The following is a 13390-nucleotide window of genomic DNA, read 5'->3' as shown; positions in this document are numbered from 1 at the left end:
GCGCCCTCCTCCACACTCGACGGATCGAGTGAGGAGAAGGACTCCGCTACCCCCCCCGCAGGGGAAGGCGCGAAACGTGGGGGCTGACCAGGAGGCAGGAAGGAAGACGAAGTGTCAGTTACCAAAGGAGTCACTGGAGAGCTTTCCGATGACTTCTTTGGAGGCCTAAGTCTCTTCCTGCCCTCATACAGAACCCACTGCGCCTCGGACCAATTCATACAGGTAATACATGGCTCGTCCCGGGAGCATTCTCGCCCCCGGCAACGAGTACAAACCTCATGTGGATCTACGTCCACGAAAGATCTAAATCCGCCGCATCTACGCCCCTCCAGCCCGGGACACACTCTACGGGCGACTGGGGGGCGCGGCGAAATCTCCATTTCTTGATCACTCATGATAAGTCAATGAATAAAGAAATGCAATAAAGTACTTACAATTCATATACACACTGACAAACCAGAAAGAGGGCTGAATACTCAAAGCAACGACAATAGCGGGCAGAGCGATGACGAACACGTCCTGTCTCCACACGGCCGAAAGCAAAAGAGATTTGTTTACCGCCGCGCGCGACGATCGGACAAGCAGTTAACTACCGTTCTCCCCTTGTTCGAAGCTTACGACCGTTCCAGCTGCCGCTAGCTACTTCCTATTGTTAAAGGACCGAGGGTTTGTATTACGTATCGGAACAAGTAAGTGTTTTCTCCTAAATTATGAAATATAATGGCATAATTCGAGCACTTTTTCGGGAAATGGCTGCGTTCCAGGAGAAGTGGCTCCTATGTCGCCGCTCAGTCATTTACCCTATTAAGAAAGCTGAAAAGAAAAGGAATCAGAAAGGCAAAATATGCTAACATAACAATAATATACAGGAAACAACCGACTGGACTAGCTGATCCCGTTTTCACCGGGTGTGGATCCACCTTCCGAAAAAGTACATTAACACTTCCTGACACCACAGTTGGGCACCAGCCATGAGTCATCGGTGGTGAGGGCAATAGCTCGAGACCTCTACTCTCCTTTCGAAGTATTTTCTCCAAAGTTAGAAATTAACGTCATATTTTAAGATTAAACAGAGGTTAATAAAAGTCAAGCCATGAGCAGCGCAAACACCTCCATGATGCTTTCGAAATTTTTACTTAAAACTCCAAAAGTTTAGAAGATTGACGTCATCTTGATGTTTGTGGAGTCACTAATGTCAATAAACTTTCCATTCCATGTGCTAAATCCGCACACCACTTGTACCCAGAGACGCTGGGGCACTTTCTTCACAACAATCGTCAACAATTACACCAACTGCCTGGTACATCCAAGGAACTACGATTTTTCGGTAGAAAGAAGAAGCGTGCACTAGATAATTATTTAAATAAATAGTTAAACAGCAGTATAAGGTCATGAATTGCATAAATCTTTTACATATTCATAATTTGAAAATATTCCTTGTTGAAAAAGTAACTAGATTCCAGACTCAAATATCAACAGTTGCTGTGAACAGTACCTACGGTGTTGTTCGCGCTCTTCTATTGTTTATCAGCGTTGCCAATTGGTATGTGTTAACCCTCCAAACTGGGTATAAGACTTACACAAAACCGGGTAAATAAGTGAAATCAGCGCATCTATTTGTAGTATATATACATATTAGGGCAATTTTAACATTATTGCATTACTATGACAACTAGAATTTATGAAAACAGTTTGTAAATGCATCGGCGCATCTGTGAAGCTCCACTAAATTGGCAACGATGAAATTTTTGCTGTCGCCTGCTCTACTTTAGAAATATCTGTAATTTTTCAGGGTTAATTTAGTTGCAAAAAAGGGATGATAGACACGAATTGCAATAAACATTTTGAAGTAACATAAAATATAGTTAAACTAATAAAGAGTAAAGAAAACAACTAAGGGAATAGCTTTGCACCTCATAAACAGTGGAGTCGTGTGGGCTGGCCCGCAACTGTGTTTGTGTGAGTGAGTGCTTAGGAACCAGGATCCACAACGTTGTTTAAGTGCAATTTAGTGAATTAAGACCAAAATGTGTAAAATTACAATCAAATAAGCACTGTGGAGTTTCAATTGTGATGGCAGTAAGGATAAAACCACCTATTACAAGGTAAAAGTGAATTTCAGTTCAAACCAGACCCTGGGAATAAGAAGTTTCATACTTTCACTAATATAGGCAACAAAATGTTTTATTGTGCTGATTACAACTGCAATCTTGAGTAAGATCAATAAACATTACATATACGTATACGCTAACAGGGGGAAACAACCGACTGGACTAGCTGATCCAGTTTTCACCGAGTAACTGTAGGGGGAAAAACTGCAGTGGATCCATCGTCATCGTGTGGATCAGCCTTATTCACTTGATATTTAATTGGTGAAACAAGAATACAATTACATCTTAAGCATACCACTCAAAAGATTGAAGTTTCGTCAACATAATGTGATATATGAAAGCGCCATATGAACTAAAATAGGCATGTGAGGTTTTCGTAAAATATGTTTTCAAGGCAGTTTTTAAATCCAATATGGCATCCAATGACTAAGGTGCCGTTAGAAATGCAAAAGATCCAACATCTTTCCAGCCTTCCCAGCATTCATTTCAACAATGTTAGTGTATATATGTATGGTTTATTGATCTTACTTAAGATTGCAGTTGTAATCAGCACAATAAAACAACATTTTGTTGCCTATATTAGTGAAAGTATGAAACTTCTTATTCCCGGGGTCATGGTTTGAACTGAAATTCATTTTTACCTTGTAATCAGTGGTTTTATCCTTACTGCCATCGCAACTGAAACTCCACAGTGCTCATTTAATTGTAATTATACATGTTTTGGTCTTAATTCACTTGAACTACGTTGCGGTTCCTGGTTCCTAAGCGCTCACTCCACAAACACAGTTGCGGGCAGCACATGACTACACGGTTTATGAGGTGCAAAGTTTTATTCCCTTAATTGTTTACTTTACTCATTATTTAGTTTAACTTTACTTTGTTACTTCAAAATATTTATTAAATTCATGTCTATTATCCCTTTTTTTACAACCAAATTAACCCCGAAAAATGATATTGTTATGATACAATAAAGTTTCATACATACTTACCTGGCAGATATATACATAGCTAAGACTCCGTCGTCCCCGACAGAAATTCAAATTTCGCGCCACTCGCTACAAGGTAGGTCAGGTGATCTACCGGCCTGCCCCCTGGGTGGCAGGACTAGGAACCATTCCCGTTTTCTATCATATTTTTCTCTCTTCCACCTGTCTCCTTGCGGGGAGGCTGGGTGGGCCCTAATCGTATATATCTGCCAGGTAAGTATGCATGAAACTTTATTGTATCATAACAATATCATTTTCATACAATCAACTTACCTGTCAGATATATACATAGCTGATTGGCACCCTTCGGTGGAGGGTAAGAGACAGCTACTTATGGAATAGACAGGTAAACAACATATGTTGTAGGTACAAAAAACCTTGGTTCCTACCTGATAGGTGGTAGACTTTGTGGCTGTCGCCCAGGAGTCTGCATCACCTCAAGAAACTTTTAGCGAGATATATGATCTATGGCCAAGAGTTCTTGTGGGTCTGCCGAAGGGGTCTTATCCACTTACTCGGCAGAGCCTGAAAGGACTTTGTCAATGGGTGCTGATCCACTTATATGACAATACACCTTATGAAGGAGCACACAACCAATCCCGACCACCTGATCCTAACCACCATGTTAGTATTAATAATTGCTCCAAGTTATCCCCAAACTCTTCACAACAACCATAACTCAAAACCAAATTACACACCGAACACATACAATTTAAAAAAAAAAAAATTTAATGATACTTCATCTAATAAAAGATATCACAAGAGTTCCTTACTGAACGAAAAGTGACTGGCTGCCAGTGCGGCACCTGCACTTGTTCAGCAGAAAGGTCTAGAACATATCTATTAGACTTATGCATCATTTAAAGGATTGGTGTTAGCTCCTGTACCCAGGATTGTGCCCGCAGACACGAAAGGGCCTAGAGAAAAAAATTTCTCGTAGGTCACAGCGAACGTCCTTTCAAATAGTGAGAAGCAAACGCTGAATTACACTTCCAATATGTCGCTTCCAAGATATTCTTTAGCTACTGCTCTCACCTCATGAGCTCTTACTCTCAGGAGTTTCAAAGAGTCATCCGTGCAGGCCTTATGAGAGTCGGTAATGACTTTCCTAACAAAAAAGGCTAACGCATTTTTGGACATAGGTCTTGAAGGGTCCTTCACCGAGCACCAAAGACCTTGTCTAGAACCTCCCAACTGTTTCTTTCTCTGCATGTAAAACTTTAGAGCTCTTACTGGGCAAAGAGACCTCTCAGTTTCCCTGCCGGCGAGACCCGATAAGCCTTTAACTTCGAAGTTCTCGCCAGGGATTCGAAGGATTTTCATTCTTCGCCAGAAATAAAGCTTTGAATGAACAGATGGCTGAGTCTAGTTTGAATCCCACTTTATCACTAAGGGCGTGCAGCTCACTAACTCTCTTAGCTGTCGCCAGTGACAAAAGAAACAAACATTTTATCGTTAGGTCACGAAACGAGGCCGTATACAGAGGTTCGAATCTTCCCGAGGGACAAGAAACTTCAGGACCACAGTCGCGGTTCCAGTTAGGGGGAGATGTATTCTTAGACTTAATGGTCTCAAAGGATCTAACCAGATCGTGGTAGATCTCTATTATTTGCCAGATCTAGGCCTCTATTTCTAAAGACGGCCGAAAGCATACTCCTGTAGCCCTTTATAGTGGCTACTGAGAGACGAGATTCCTCTCTCAAGAATAACAGAAAGTCTGCGATTTCTGTAACAGAGGTACTGGAGGAGGACAACTTCTTTGACTTGCACCACCTTCTAAATACTTCCCACCTAGACTTGGTAAACTCGCATAGTGGAAGTTCTCCGGGCTCTAGCGATCGCGCTTGCAGCCTTGCGAGAAAAGCCTCTCGCTCTGACAAGTCTTTCGATAGTCGAAAGGGCAGTCAGAGAGCTGGGGATGGTTTTGATGAAACCTCTCGAAGTGTGTGGTTGTCTGAGAAGATCCATCCTTTGTGGAGGGATCTGGGGAAGTCTACCATCCACTCCAGTACCTCCGTGAACCACTCTTGAGCTGGCCAAAAGGGGGCTATCAGGGTCATTTTCGTCCCCTTCAATGTCACAAACTTCCTGAGCACTTGCCCCAGAATCTTGAATGGGGGAAATGCGTATACGTCTTCATGAGACCAATCTAGAAGGAAGGCGTCTACTGTTAGAGCTCTGGGGTCTTCTACTACTGAGCAAAAGACTTCCAGTCTTTTTGAGAGGAACATGGCAAAGAGGTCCACATGAGGAGTCAGTCCCCCAAAGAGACCAGAGACTCCAACAAACTTCTGAGTGGAGGGTCCATTCGGTGTGAAGGACCTGGTTCCTCCTGCTCAGCCTGTCTGCCCTCACGTTCCTTACTCCTTGAACAAACCTCGTCAAGAGGGAGATGTTCTTCTGGGATGTCCACAAAAGAAGGTCTCTTGCGAGTTTGTATAGGGCATACGAGTGTGTCCCTCCTTGCTTTCGAATGTAGGCAAGGGCGCTTGTGTTGTCCGCATTCACTTGGACTACCTTGTTCGTCACTAAAGGCTCAAAGCTCTTTAGGGCTAGGTGTACGGCAAACAGTTCTTTGCAATTTATGTGCCAGGACACCTGAAGTGCATTCCAGGTGCCTGACACCTCTCTCTTTCCCAAGGTTGCTCCCCAACCTTTTTCCGACGCGTCGGAAAACAATACAAGGCTCGGGTTCTGAGTCTCTAGGGAAGTACCCTTGTTCTCCTTCAGTGGGGGCAACCACCATTCCAAGTGACGTCTCATCATTACTGGAATGGGAAAACTGTCCGAAAGAAGTCCTGCCTTCATGTTCCACGATCTTCTGAGGAACAACTGGAAGAGGACGGAGATGAAGTCTTCCTAGTGAAAAGAACTGTTCGAGCGAGGAAAGGGTCCCTAAAAGGCTCAACCATTCCCTCGCCGAAGTACGTTTTTTCCCTAAGAAGAGAGAGACTTTCTCTAAGCCTCTCGTTAGTCTCTCTTGAGAAGGAAATACTCGAAAACCCTGAGAATCCATCTGAATCCCCAGATAGACCAAGTTCTGGCTGGGGATCAGTTGGGACTTCTCGAGGTTCACGAGTAATCCTAAGGTCTTGATCAGGTTTAGTGTCAAACCAAGGTCCTCAAAACACTGTCTCTCTGATTTTGCTCTGATGAGCCAGTTGTCTGGGTACAGAGAGATACTGATACCTTTCAGGTGAAGCCATCTCGCCACATTTTTCATCAGGCTTGTGAAGACCTGAGGAGCAGTGGAAAGGCCGAAACACAAGGCCCTGAATTGGAAGATCCTTCCCCCCGTCATGAAACGGAGGTACTTCTTCGACGAAGGATGAATCGGGACGTGAAAATAGGCATCTTGGAGATCCAGAGAAACCATCCAATCCCCTTGGCGAAGAGCCGCAAGGACTGACGCAGAAGTCTCCATGGAGAACTTCTGTTTCTGAACAAATTTGTTCAGAGCGCTGACGTCTAGAACTGGTCTCCAGCCCCCCCAGGCTTTCGCAACCAAGAAAAGGCGATTGTAAAAACCCTAGTTCTATCGTTCTCTTGTCCCACATCTGATCCACCATTCGTTGAAGAGTATCTTTCAGCACAGGGTCCTTGTAATTGGCGGACAATTCCCGCAGAGTTGAAGTCAGGGGAGGATTGTCCAAGAAGGCAATGAGGTATCCTTTCTGTAGAACAGACATTGACCAAGCGTCTGTATCGATGAGTGTCCAGGCTTCCGCAAATCCCAGGAGCCTGGCACCTACTGGTGTTTGGAGGAACGCAGCTTCACTTTCCCCTTTTAAAGGGACGGAAAGAAGCTCTACCTCTCCTCTCAGTCGCTTTCCTTTTTGAGGGAGCTCTAGAGGGAGGACCTCCTCGAAAGGGCTGCAGAGGCGTATTAGCACCTTTCTTTCTCCCACCATCATGGTCTCTTTTTCCTGGACGACTGAAGGAGAAGATCCTGTGTCGCTTTCTCCGACAGCGAACGGGAAATGTCCCTCACCAACTGCGCAGGAAACAAAAAGTCAGACCTGGAGCGAATAAAAACAATGCTGCCCTTGAGAATGAGATACTGCTTTTGTCAGAAAAGCGCTAAAAACAGACCTCTTCTTCAAGAGACCGGCTCCAAATAAGGAAGAGACTTCCCCTGAGCCGTCCTGTACCGCCTTGTCTATACACGACAAGATCGAGAGGAGTACATCCGGATCGAGCCTTCCGAGGCATTGGGCCTTCTTGGCCATCCAAACCCCAAGGGACCAATCCAGGAAGTTAAAGACTTCCAAAACATGGAAGAGTCCCTTGAGGAGATGATCCAGCTCCGAAAGACCCCAAGTTATTCGTGCATTATGTAGGGCTATGTCTCCTGGATGCGTCTACCAGACTGGAAAGTCAGCTTCAGCCGAAGCTGGGAGAGAGAGACCCATATTCTCCCCAGTCTGGTACAAATACCTCTCTTGCCCGTAAGTCTAGCAGGAGGCATGCAGAACACAGTTCTAACCAATTCTTTTGGTTAGCATCCAGCTATCCAGAGACTGAAGAGCTCTCTTCATTGAAATCGTCGGCCTCATCTTCAGAAAAGACAACGACTTTGGCGTCTTGGAGCACGAAAAAAAGGGGGGGAGTCGTGGAGAAGGAGGAGCGGCAGGGGTCAAGGAATATCCGTATTCCTGAAGAAGGAGAGCTGTCAAAACCTTGTAGTTAGACAGCCCTTCTCTGCCGTGAGTCTCGTCTTCTGAGTCCTCTTCCAAGAAAGGATCAGAAGGAGAATTCAACTTCGAGTCTGGGTCTTCCTCCCCAATTTCTCTTTCTGCGGGAGACAAACTCCTAATTGGAGAGGGGCTAAGAGTGTGTACGGAGCCCTTAGAATCAAAGCAGACGTCTCGCGCCTGGTTGGCTCCTCGTGCCTGGCTGACGCCTCGCGCCTGGCTGGCGCCTCTATGGCGCTTCATCCCTGCTTGGATGACGCTTGTCTGGTGACTCGCGCCTCTCTGGGCGCTTCATCCCTGCTTGGATGACGCTTGTCTGGCGCCTCGCGCCTGGCTGAATCCTCGCGCTTGGCTGACGCTGCTCGCTTGGCAGACGTCTCACGTCTGGCTAAATCCTCGCGCCTGTTAGGCTGCTCGCGCTTGTCTGGCGCTTCAATCTATAAGACTTCTCGTCTGGAAGAAAACTCACGCTTGGCTGGCGCATCGCGCTTGTTTGGCGCTACATATTTGGCGTACGACTCGCTATCGGAGACATCTCACGCCTAGAAGACGCCTCACGTCCACAGGACATTGTCCGAAAGTCTGAACATCCACAATCGTTTATCAGGTAGAATGGAAAAGGGTGGAAGAAATTCTTTCACTTTGAGCTTATGGCCTCTGCAACAAGGGGAGTTAATTTTAGTCAGCTACATCCAGTAGACGATAGGAAATCTAATAGTCGAGAGGGACCAGTCTTCCTCGAGGAGGATAATACTTGATACTTCCGTTGCTAACGAGCACTCTTCCTACATGTTGATGAGTTCTCTCGTTGCAAAATCTTCCCTATCCTTGCACGAAGGCAGGGAAAGAGCCTGGAAGTCTAAGGAGACTCTGAGCTGAAATTGGGAGGATTCCTGATTTCTAGCTCTAAATATAACTCTTTGAACCTTCTGGGGAAGTAGTTTTTAGCCCTCATCGTATTCCAAAGACTCTGTCAGCAAACGTTTAAACCTTATCTTCTTTTGTAGATGACACGTAAATACTTGCCTGGACAAACGAATCCTTTATCTGAAAGCGTTGATCCAGAATAAAAGGTTTTAGTTCTTTTGCCAAACATACCATGCTGGCAGGAACCCATTGCCGAGTCATTTCTAGAATTTGATTCCAGATTCTTCCCAAGGCCCAAAATTTCACTCGTCCTTTTGGTCGTTTAGTACCAAGAGAAACATTGATGAGGAGCAGTTCCATCTTGTCAGAACACGGAATCTGAGGCCCAAATAGGATCCCATTGTAATTATAAGATCTCCTAGTCTTGTCGTATAGAGGTATTGTATAAGATCCCGAAGATCTTAATGCTCTGCTATCTCCAATTCCTTTATAGAGACAGAGTATAGCCTTTTACTGCATTCTTTGATAGCAGATATATACAAAGGTGATTCTTCCCTCTGAAAGGGAAGAAAAAAACTGCTATGTGGTTCACAGAGGTATCGGAAGAGGACAGTTTCCTCATTCCCTCTAGCATGATCTGTAGTAATTATATATCTTATCCATGACTACTGTCATTTACCTTGAAACATCCTCTCATTCATGTCCACTTCTGGTCAGTCTGCACGTAGACAGACTCAGAGTGGAGAGGTTGTTAAGGTCCATTTAAAATAGATGCTGAAAGAATATTCAGACTGTCTGGGAAAAGACTTCCAAAACCTGCTGTGAGAAGAAAACGTGACCTCTGTGAATCCAACCTCTCTAAGTCTAAAATGAGGCCATAAACGTATTATCTCTCTTTCTTTGACGCCCTTTGTCTTACATTCTGTAAAGTGTTTATATTTTAGGGGAAAAAGACTAACTTTTATTCCCTCTTCTATAAAATAAAGATGGCGTATATTGCTACCTCTCTCTTATATTCTTTCTTCCCGTCCTCGTGCCTGGGCAACGAGAGAATGGAAAATTCTATCATCGTTATTCTGCAAAACAACAAATTATTATTATCCTATTCTCCTAATAAATGATCCAGGATCGAGGAGAATCATTCAAGATTCCTATCCTAGGACATCAGGCCATAATGTACGGTTCAAATACTTGAAAGAGCCTCTCACCCAATACTGAGAGCTCCTACGAGTCTTTTTCCAGTACCAAAACATTACAAGGTCTCCCTTGCTATATGTTTACATAGGAGTAGGATAATATAACATCCTGTTAATAACAAACTAAAAAAAAAAAGAGGGGAGAAAGAGGAGCTGCATGGTTCATGGGACTTGCCGAAACGTGCAATAAAAAAGGGGTTGCCAAGGTCTTTCTAAAACCTGCACCCAGATTAACTTATGAGTCCGATATATTTTCTATCACTTGTCTCATAAGGTTGAGGAAAGCGAGAGACCTCTAAAGATATCGGTTCTCTTCACCATGTAAAGGTCTTTAAAGCAGAAGAACCCACTTATCCTGACACGTACTACGTTCACCTGTGCAATATCTAGAAATAATTGTCAGTAGAGGGTTGAATCTGGCAAACAAAGAAAGTTTCTCCCAAAACAAACTCCTCTTGCCAGGAAAAGAAATCGCTCACGCGACCACTATATTACCTGACATGAGAAGTCTGTTCTTGTTAGAGACTTCCGCAATTTCAGTTAATCCTGACAAGGGCCACGGCCTCCTGTGCGACAACTTGTGTCCCTGTCAGGAAAAAACTGATCTTGTATCAGTTCTCAAAGAGGAAACTCTTGGAAAGTCTATCTCCAAATACTGAGAAATTGGAAATCCTGATGTCTTGCGCCTGGTTTGGCGCCTCGCGTCTGGCTGGCGCTTCGCACCTGGTTAGCGCTTCACGCCTGGCTGGCGCCTATCGCCTGGTTAAAGCCTGGCTGGAGCCTTTATGGCCCATTACTTGCAACCGTGGTCAGGAAATCTCGATATCAAAATAAGAAGAGGAGCTGTAAGAATCCTAAAATTCTACAGTACTTCCATAGTTGGATGTTTCTTCTCAATTTTCCTCTAATTCGAGTATATCGGAAGGGGAATTATTCTTTCCTCGGTTAATTCTTCCGTATCCCCCCCCCTTTTTTCCTGAACGAGAAGGACTACTCCAGTGCGAGGGACTGAGTAACTTCCCAGCTGTATGTAGGAAAGCATAATTTGCTCTAAGGTATATCTATTAACTAATTATTTTCTAGTTGGAGCCAGGCGTCTGGCTGGCGCTCATGATTCCTTATGGCATGGTTCGAGGAAAAGGAAGCAGTCTACAGGAAGACTGTTCGTCTTCTACCTTGCTAAGATATCTATGAAGAAGACTTCTCGCAGGTTCTCACAACTCTTTGCAATAAATGTTAGACATACTTTAACAGTTATTATCGTCGATCGAGGTTCTCACGGACTCGCAAATTCTTGCATCGCTTTTATTTAATAACTCGCTCAAACGAGAAATATTTTGGATGGTGCTCTTGGCTTATTGCACCAGGCTGGCGCAACTTGCGCCAGGCTGGCGCCCCCTACTAGTTATCTTTATGTTATGTGCCAGAACATCTGTGTCTTTATGGTACCCGACATCCTTTCATATGTTAATTCCGTTCTTATTATGAAAAACTTTTATATACGTAGTATAATCCATTCAGGGAAACCATTTCCCACTAAAAGAATGTTTCCCATCCGACTCATACAACTTCTGCGCAATATCCGATTCTAAATACGGTTGTGTCCTTTCTCGAAAGACTTAACCATACCGTAGTCTTGAAGTGAATCTCTATTACATCTCTCTTCTCACTAAGTATGTACTCTAATAAGCCATGCTTTCATAAGTATGAGTGCATTAAATAATATAATGTTCTGCTGCATTAGAATCCTTTAATCATGTTACCTACGGTAAACAGCATTGAAAGGTTGTAATATCTTTCTTATTGAAAGCTTCCTAACAAAAGGCAGACAATATGACAATTTGTCGAAAATTGCATTTTTCCTAACTATACAAACCTGAGGTCCTTTAACAATAGGAAGGTAACTAGCGGCAGCTGGACGGTCGGTAAGCTTCGAACAAGGGGAGAACGGTAGTTAACTGCTTGTCCGATCGTGCGCGCGCCCGCGCGCCCGAGAGGTGAAGAATCACTTTTGCTTTAGGCCCATGAAAACAAAAAGTTGCAGAGTGAGGGGTGGCATGAGGTGGGACTATATGTAAAGGACCTCAGGTTTGTATAGTTAGGAAAAATGCAATTTTCGACAAATTGTCATTTGTTCCGATACGTAATACAAACCCTCGGTCCTTTAACAATAGGAAGACTCACTTCTTGGTGGGAGGAATCTGAGTCTTTTTGGTGAACAGACTGGTGTTCGTCCAACCCTGGAGTGCCTCCCTGGTCGTAAGAGCAAGGGAGGGATCCAAACCTCTGTCCGATTGATCGGGGTGTGCACCGCAGGATCAATGGTCAGACCTCTGGGCCAAGTACTAAGAGAGAGGCAAGCGTATCTCTTCGTACCAGCAAGCAAGAACTTGTTCCTGTTTGCAAGAGACAATCATAAAATGATGGGTTGTCTCAAATTGGCATCCACTTCCTCCCCCTTGTTGGAGGAAGTGGTGGATGATTTACTCCTATCCCTACTGAAAGGGATAGGATGGTGCTCTATTGAGTAGCTCACCTGCATCTCGTCCTTACCCAGCAGGGTGACGACCGTGTCCCTCTACCCAGAGGTATGAGGGAAGAAAAAGATGGGAAGAGGAGCCAGTCACACTCTCATTCCTCATCCATTCTTACGGTCACACCAGGCCTCGATGCTGTTCAGCCTGCGAGGGTCTGGGTTAACTACACAACGTGTTGAGCAACCACCACGGTTCCCAAGGAAAAAGATCCAAGGAACTGTGGGCAATATCCTGAAGGTAGAAGGAGGTGCATGCAGTCCGGTTGGACCAGGCGCCTGCCTTCATTACCTGCGCCAGCGGAGAAGTTCTTGCGGAACGCGAGGAGAATGATGAAGAGGCGTCCACACTCATCCTGGGTGTCGAGTTTCTTCAGACAGCTCCGTCGCGCCTTCACAGGACAAAGCAGCATAGCCTTCGTATCGGAGGCGGTGAAGTCCATTAGGGAGGGTATTGTGAAGGACTCGAACCAATCGTCAGTTACCGAAGGGTTCTGAGTCTTCGCTACGAAGATCGGTACGAAATCGAGCGTCACAAATCCCCATCCTTTGTGCTTGACTTCTCAAGAGAAGTCATGCAGTTACCTAAGACGAAAAGAAGGGCATAGTCGTATGACCTATCCCTCTTCTCGACTTTGGTTAGTACAGTACTCATACTGACAAGCTATTAAGACGAAGTAATGATTGCTCTGGAACAACCGAACTAAGTCCACAGCATAGTTCGTAACTGACTCGGGCGCTCTGACAGCTGCCGACTGACTGGTTCGGAATCAGTAGAGGCAAGTTGTCCAAGCATCCGGGTAAGTCACGTGACCTTCGCCCTTTAAAGAGTTATGCTGAGAGACCAAACAAATAAAATATTTGTTAAGTCACCGATGCCGGACGGCGCGGCGATGATTCTCTTAATGCATAAGCTCAAAAGGCGAAAGTCAATTGCCTTCAAAAGACCGAGGTCCCTGATGGCAAGAAAATCTCATAGACGTTGAATCTCAGCTTAAGGAGA

General features: G+C 44.7%; 1 protein-coding gene across 1 annotated transcript in view; it reads right to left on the bottom strand.

The window, feature by feature from the left end:
- Window positions 1–9359, bottom strand: part of LOC135199590 (putative E3 ubiquitin-protein ligase UBR7) — a 47470-nt gene extending 38111 nt beyond the window's left edge. The window contains exon 1 of the mRNA XM_064227746.1: window positions 9338–9359. Coding sequence (XP_064083816.1) covers window positions 9338–9359 — 22 coding nt within the window. The remainder of the gene's footprint in view (window positions 1–9337) is intronic.
- Between the last annotated feature and the right edge of the window lie 4031 nt (window positions 9360–13390).

Source organism: Macrobrachium nipponense, chromosome 26 (assembly GCF_015104395.2).
Source record: "Macrobrachium nipponense isolate FS-2020 chromosome 26, ASM1510439v2, whole genome shotgun sequence".
Taxonomy (NCBI): domain Eukaryota; kingdom Metazoa; phylum Arthropoda; class Malacostraca; order Decapoda; family Palaemonidae; genus Macrobrachium; species Macrobrachium nipponense.
Note: the sequence above shows the minus strand (reverse complement) of the source record. Positions and strands in the feature narration are given on the sequence as shown.